The 8,015-nt window shown below is 31.7% G+C and overlaps 1 protein-coding gene across 1 annotated transcript; it reads left to right on the plus strand.

Annotated features, from left to right (window-relative positions):
• Positions 1 to 1,373: 1,373 nt before the first annotated feature.
• On the plus strand, positions 1,374 to 5,743 carry LOC116024439 (transcription factor MYB16-like). Its single transcript, XM_031265332.1, has 3 exons — positions 1,374 to 1,506; positions 1,600 to 1,729; positions 4,999 to 5,743. The coding sequence occupies exons 1-3, from the start codon at positions 1,374 to 1,376 to the stop codon at positions 5,741 to 5,743; spliced, it is 1,008 nt and encodes a 335-aa protein (XP_031121192.1).
• Positions 5,744 to 8,015: the final 2,272 nt, after the last annotated feature.

Raw genomic sequence — 8,015 nt, forward strand, 5'->3', positions numbered from 1 at the left:
ATACATGATATGACAATGAATTTCTTTATATTCATTTGTTAATTAATTTATTGACAAATTACCTCAAAAGTTTAAAGAAAAGAATTCTTGGGTATTAGACTCAGGGGTGTTGGGATTAAATATTTGCACTTTGAGTTCGTTTGATACTTTCTTAGCCAGTGGTAACATGTTTGGTGTTACTCGAAAACAAAATAATTAAACTCCATAAAGTTATTTTAAACATTTGATTCATTTGAATTTGTATACGAGAATTTATTTAAAATCTACATTATATTGTTACAATTAACAAAAATCTCTAATGAGTTGCATGCTTTTCTTCCAAAATTTTGCTACTATTTTTCTTAATGTAATTTGATTAAAATTTCACATTCCAAGCCATCTTAGAAAAATAATCCGACTCCTCTAAATTAAGTTTATTTTCCTGGAGCGGCGACGGGTGACTGGAGCGGGCGAAGCTAGAGGCTGGAGGCAAGGTGAGGCACTGGAGGCTGCTTCTTTCTTTAGCCTAATGGTTTCGCCCGCTCTTTTGCAGGCTATCTTTTTTAGCCCTAACCCACCCCATCGCGGGGCGTATGTGGACCAATCCGCAGATTTAAGCCCACTTTAACAGTACTAAATTCATATGATGAGTTCACTCTTTTCCATGAGTTTGTGTGAAAAGATTTGTGTCACTAAAAGCTAGAGATCAATGGTCTAAAAATAAGATTTCAGAAAAAACTGTTACTTATTGATTGAAATTTTGGTAATTCAAAATCTGCACCAAACATTTGATTAACTTTCCCACCTCTTAATTGTCAGGAAAGTTCTCACTTTCCTTGAAATACACACACACGCGCACACACACACACATATATATATATATATACACATATGTATATATATATATATGTACATATATATATATATATATATATATATATATACATATATATATATATATATGTATGTATATATTATGTAATTGAAATTACATAATATATATGTAATTGTAATAGATATACAATTTATTAACTCAAAATACATAATATATTACTCTAAAACACATAATCTAATCAGGATCCACATGTATAATGAACTGGCCTGGTCCACAATATAACTATTGCTAAAATAGGAGGTCCATATTTAGCAGGAAGGCCAATCATATTGCTAAAATAAGAGGTCCACCATGATAGTACAACATGGAAGTAGACGTAGCATTTGATATTGCCATTATTTCTCAGCTCTCATCTATTTATTATTCTTCTCCTTTTTTTTTTATACAGATAGATTCTCCTTTTTTTTTTTTTAGTACAGATAGATTCTCCTTAATTGCCCCCAAATCCTACAACAGAATCCCATTTTTATCTCTCTCTGTCTCTATAGGGTTGATGAGAATGGGAAGGTCACCGTGCTGTCAAAAGGTAGGGTTGAAGAAAGGGCCATGGACACCTGATGAAGACAAGCAGTTGTTGGCTTACATTGAGCAGTACGGCCATGGAAGCTGGCGAGATTTGCCTGCAAAAGCTGGTATTCTATACAGTCTTTCTTAGCTTTTCTGATATGATCGATCATGGTTAGTAATTGGGTTTGCATTAACTTTTTCTGGAAATGTTTGTTTAGGGCTGCAAAGATGTGGAAAGAGCTGCAGACTAAGATGGACTAACTATTTGAGACCTGACATTAAAAGAGGAAACATTAGTCTGCAGGAAGAACAATCCATCATTCAGCTCCATGCTCTTCTTGGAAATAGGTAACTAATCATATTCAAAAACTACTTTTTTTTTTTTTTAGATGACGTGGAAAAATTCGCAGTCACTATGTGAAGGTGTGCACTTGCAAAGGTGGATCAAGGAATAATTCTTTTGAATGGGGCAAAGTTAATTAAGATGAATTCAAAAATATCTATGACAAAATATAAAAATTTTCAGAATTTGATATGAATAACAAGTACAAATATATTCTCTTCCCCGTGTAAGGGTGAAAAAAAAAAAACTAAATGAATTTAAAAAATAAAGTCCTTCCCCTCTGGTGAAGGGTTTGAAAACCTAAAATAAAGGGGAGTGCTATTGGTGGGGTTTGAATGGTTTGATCCTAAGACATATGGCACATGGTAACTACCCCATCTTATGATCATAAATGGTAAATTATCACAAAGAAGTAAATAAGTCTATGTTGTTTATAGTTTTTCGGCTCAAACTAAAAAGGTTTAGGTCCTGTTTGGTAATAATCAGCCTATCAACCAATTTTGACTTATTTGACCACTATTAGTTATTTTACTTGGTTAAAAAATCAATATAAGTGGTTGGTTAATAAGCTTTTTGTAACTCCAAAATACTACAATTCAAAATGCTACTCATCAAAGTAACATTTTCAATTAGTTTTTTGAAAAAAAAAAAATTATATCAAACAGCTATCACCTAACAGTTCATTTACCAAATACCTTTATATAATCAGCTAATGTTATCAACTAATCATACATTCTAACTCAATCAGTTAACAACCATCCATTTACCAAACATGGCCTTAGTCTGCTCTCATTAGAAACTTGGAACCTTGTGGTTATTATAAAGTCATAACAACCAGACCAATTTGGGTGGGTTGCATCTTTAATTTCAAACTCTACCTATTTTGAGTGACGAGAGAAACTCGCAGTCACTACCCGAGTGTGTACTTGGTAAATCTACTTTGTGCTTATAATCGATAAAGGACTACAATAAGAAAAATCAACTTAGATTCTATATTGACGTATTCAAACTCTACTTGAGTCAAACTTGAAACTAGTTACCAAGAACCGAACAATTTGATTGGATTGCCCCTATTGACGTATTCAAACTCTACTTGAAATCATGTAAAATAGATATTAGTGTTTGTTTACTAATGGATAGTGCTGCAAAAATCCTGCCTAATCGGCGCCTAGGCACTAAGTGCTGTGAGACCACCTAGTGTATCACCATAATCGGTAGTCTGGGCGGTCGACCGACTAGGCTGCCTAAGAGTGGCCTAGGCCTACTAGGCGTCGACTAGGCTTCCTATGCACCAACCACCAGCTAGGCCGCCTAGTCAGCTGCTTAGCTATTATTCTATTTAAAAAAAAAGAGTTATTTTACTCAAAATAACATCGTTTTGAGCGAAATAATCCTAAATTGTTCAAACTCTGAATGTTTTTAGGTTAATATTTAATATTTTAGTATTAACTATTAAAGTATTAAATAGTTTATAATAGGGTGGGCATTTCGGGTTTCGGTTCGGTTTTTTCATTTAAAAAAAAATTAAACCACTCGATTTAACATTAGAGTTTGGTTTAGATTTGGTTTGAAACGGTTTGATTTCGGTTCAAATTTAATTCGGTTCGGTTTAATGTCTCCATATTTCAACATTTCCTAATTTTTTCTGAACATACTACCAAACAATACACATTCACATAATCATATAATCCATATCCAAAATCTAAACATTATATAACAAAATAGCAATTCAAAGTTCAAACATACTACTAATTAGTACTAAGAGGTAAAGAACAATTGCAGCAAACAACAAAAGTGCAAAGTAGAGAACAATCAAGTTATAAAGAAATCAAATAAAAAATTTAAGATAAATACCAATGGAGAATATATACTGAACGACGGAGCAGACACCAACAAACATAGATTTACTTTATTATTGTTGTTGTTGTTGTTGTTGTTGTTGTTGTTGTTATTATTAAAATCAAATATCTCAGTTCGATTGGATTTTTACCTAACAGTTCAGTTTGGTTCGAATTACAAGAATCCCAAACCATTGGGGGCCTGTTTACTAACAGAAAACTGTTTTCTGTTTTCTAATTTTTCAGTTTTCATTCTCTGTTTTCTATTTCGAAAACTTGTTTAATAACACTTATTTTTTTAAATTAATTTTTTTTAAAATTAATTTTATAAAATTAACAATAAGTTTAATTTTCAAGAGATTTTTAGACCTTATATTTAAACATTTTAAAATATTTTGATTTAAATAGAATAAATATAATTTTTTACTTTTAAGTCCAATATATGTAAAATTTTTACATTTGGTATCCAAATCAAATTTATATTTGTATATAACATAAATAAAAATATATCCGAACCAATAACCTATTAAGTTAACATAAAATTTAGTTTAGATAATATTAATATTTTTTGAGCTAATACTTAAAATATGTTTGGATATATTCATTTGAATGACATGTATATAATATACAATTTTTATTTTGAATTCTAATATAGTAATATATGTGAAATTTAATTTCGATATCTAACATCTGGACCAAATTAAACTTGTATCCGATATAACATAATTAAATATATCCGAACGAATAATCAATTGAGTTCAATAAAAATATAAAACGTGGTATAGATTTCAATTTTTAATTTTGATAATGTGAATGATGTATAATTTTAAACATAAGCAAATGTGTTATGGTTAAATAAGTAATGCAAGTAGAAAAGATAGCTGATGATAATGAATGTAATCATAGTAATGAACAAATATGTAAGTAGATAATTGTGAGAATGTGTTTATAGTGACATATAGTTTAATAGATAATAGCATATTCTGTTTTTCATTTAAAAAACAGTTTTTAATAGTGTTTCTTTTTCTAGAGAACTGAAAAATTATTTACAGAATAGAAAACTGTGTTAGTAAACATGTTTTCTATTTTCTGTTTTCCAATTTTCAAAATTTTCAGAAAACTGGAGAAACTTTCCCGTTAGTAAATGGGCCATCGATTTTTTGGTATATTACTAGTTCGGTTCAATTTGGTTTGGTTTAGATAAACCGAACCGAATTGCCCACCCCTACTTTATAATCATCAAGCCTTAGCTTCAAAATTTTAAAAATTTTATACAAATTCAAAAAAAATACATGGACACCTTGGCGCCAAGTAAAAATCGCCTAGACGTCTTAGGCGCTAGGCTCTACTCGGACCCGGACCCGGACGCTCGAGGACCAGCTACCGATTTTTCAATCATGCTAATGGGAGAAATTCTTGATTTTTGTTGAGTACAGATGGTCAGCCATTGCAGCTCACCTGCCAAAGAGAACAGATAATGAGATAAAGAACTATTGGAATACCCATTTGAAGAAGAAACTATGTAAGATGGGCATTGATCCAATGACGCATAGGCCAAAGATCAACTCCTCCTTCGGCTCAGCCGCCAATCTCAGCCACATGGCTCAGTGGGAGACCGCTCGACTCGAAGCCGAAGCTCGCCTCGTCCGCCACTCAAAGTTCATCAGTTCCTCTCTTATCTCACCTCTCCACTTCAGAAATAATCCGCCGCCGCCGCCAAAAGTCCCGCCGTCTCTCGACGTGCTAAAAGCTTGGCAAGAAACGTGGACCAAGCCGCCCAGGACGAGGGTTTCATCCGACGGCGCGTTTCTGTCAAACGCAACTACACATCAATCTCCGACAACCTTCAACTTTTCCGACCAAAACTTAACAACCTTAAACTTTTCCGACCAAAACTTATGTTACATGGAAACTCCATACGTACACGAAAGCACGTTGAATATAGGAAACCCTAACACCAACGGCAACAACATAATCCCGCATGCCATGGATCCCTTATCGGACCTTCCAACCTTCATTCATGGGTTCTCGGAGCTTACACCGGAAATCCTCACAGGATATTTGGATGACCACAATGTCGCCGGAAACTGCGGCACGGCAGACATGGAAGACAACAGCCGTTACTGGAACAGCATCCTTAATAATCTGGTGATGTCTCCGGTGGGTTCGCCGGTGTTCTAGCTAAGTAATAATTAGGATTATTTGTGTGATAGTACGTGCAGTGTGTTAATCTGATTTAGTGGTCTTTAATAATTAATAATGTTGTTTGTACGTCCTGAGACAATAAGGTCATAAGGATATGATTGCTACTGTGTTCTTCTAATCATATTTCTTGTTGGGTCCATGTTATTTGTTTGAAAAAATGCAATCTTAGGGTGTGTTTGGTTGAAAGTTTTTTATACAAAGTATGAGTATCAAAGTGATTATTATTGTTTGGTTGACAAGTTTTAAGAATACTACTATGGGTTTGGAATATCTCATTAATTGAAAAACTCATACTCTTATTAAATTAGGGTTTCATTTCTCTTCGTCATTTCTTCCCCAACTATTAATAATCATTCACATTCCACCTTACTACTAAACATGCAAAATACTTTCATCAAAACCAATTATCGTTACCAAGTATTTGATACTCATACCGATTTCGATTCCCATGTGCGAACCAAACACACCCTTAGTTTCTTACTAGCAGTTTTAGTCCTTAATACTCTCCCCGCCCCATTTTATGTGTTTGGTTCGGTTAACAAGCTCTAATTGAAGTTATTTTTAATTTAATTGTTCATACTATTAAGTTAATTTAATATTTAGAAACTACATTAAAAGTACTATTATACATAAAAATCAAATTTAAAAATAAGTAAAAAATACTAAAGAAAATAAAGAAAAAATAAAGAGTTGGTTTCACCAATAAATATTAAGAGAACAGAGGGAGTAACTTTTTACCATTACAATATATTATATAGCCCTAAATCTTTAAAAAAAAAAATTATAAAACAATTAAACTCTATTAAATTATACTTAGTACATGAATATTTTAGTACATTATATTTTAATGTTTATTCTTTACTTATAATTTTATTTAGTCTCGATATTTCATTATTTTGTAAAATAAAAAACATGATTTTAACAGGGCCGTATGGGAAAATAGGGATGATGTGCCACAATTTAAAAGAAAAATTTTAGAGATGAAGGATGTCAAATCACTATTTTGCAAATGGGATGCCAAAATTGACAATGTTATAAAGAATATTAGTAAGTATATAAATCTTGACCTTTAAGTACAAGAATTATGTTCAACTCAGTCGCCTACCTTTTCTAGGGTAAAACTCATACTTGATGTTAATAACTAGGTTTTTCACTTCAGTTAATTAATAACCTTCTAATTATATGCATGATTTATTTATATTTTTCTTTTATAGATTATTTAATATTCATTGTTAAGAATATAACGAAATAATGTGGAAGCCAATAATCGTAAATATTAAGAATTATAGAAATTAAATAATAGGAAAATATAAAATACAGAATATATATATAGAGAAGATTGCGTTCAAATGAGAACGCACCGCCCAGGAGAGAACTGAGAACCAATCGCAGCGCTTCACGTGTCTAGATGTAGTTGCACCTAAGGTTATAACTAGGTGTACTTAGCTGTATAAATGTTAACAAGGTAAATTACTTGCATTTGTAAGTAAAGTTATGTGCACAAGTGCATGTAAAATGTATTACATGTGCAAGTAAAATGTACATTGAGCATCAATACTAAGTGCATCTAACGTTATAACTAATTGCACCTAATGGTATAATTAGTTGCACTTAGGTGCATGAATGTTAATAAGGTAAATTATTTGCACTTGTAAGTGGAAATAAGTGCACTTGTAAGTGATTTTATTTGCACTTTTTTAGTTGCAAATGTGATTCGTTGATCTAGATACGTGGACGATTGTTGATCGTTCTTATTTCTCTCTTAGGCACCCGTTCTCATTAGAGCGCCCATATATATATATATATATATATATATATATATATATATATATATATATATATATATATATATATATATAAGATTCTGTGCATCCATGTAATATTTTTTAATGGTCTAGATTAATTGACACACACTTTGTTTGCACACGTTTAACCACCATTCGCACACACTTCAACTTGGAATCTTAATCAATCTAGACCGTTAAAATATTTGGAGATCAAATCTTGTACAGCAATCTAAAAAATTTTAATGGTCTAGATTGTTTGACACACTCACTCCGTTCGCACACACCTCAACTTAGAATCTTAAATCAATCTAGACCATAAAATTATTACATGGATGCAAAAGATCTGATCTCACGATCTTACCTAAACAAGTGATCTCATATGAACCTAATTCTATATATATATATATATATATATATATATATATATATATATATATATATATATATATATATATATATAT

The sequence above is a fragment of the Ipomoea triloba genome, chromosome 7, assembly GCF_003576645.1.
Source record: "Ipomoea triloba cultivar NCNSP0323 chromosome 7, ASM357664v1".
NCBI lineage: Eukaryota > Viridiplantae > Streptophyta > Magnoliopsida > Solanales > Convolvulaceae > Ipomoea > Ipomoea triloba.

What these genes read in the sequence shown, in the direction of transcription:
- LOC116024439 (XM_031265332.1), top strand. Translation starts at nt 1,374, where the DNA reads ATGGGAAGGTCACCGTGCTGTCAAAAGGTAGGGTTGAAGAAAGGGCCA. An exon ending in AGATTTGCCTGCAAAAGCTG is followed by an intron (nt 1,507 to 1,599) that starts GTATTCTATACA and finishes ATGTTTGTTTAG; the next exon opens with GGCTGCAAAGATGTGGAAAG. An exon ending in CATGCTCTTCTTGGAAATAG is followed by an intron (nt 1,730 to 4,998) that starts GTAACTAATCAT and finishes TGTTGAGTACAG; the next exon opens with ATGGTCAGCCATTGCAGCTC.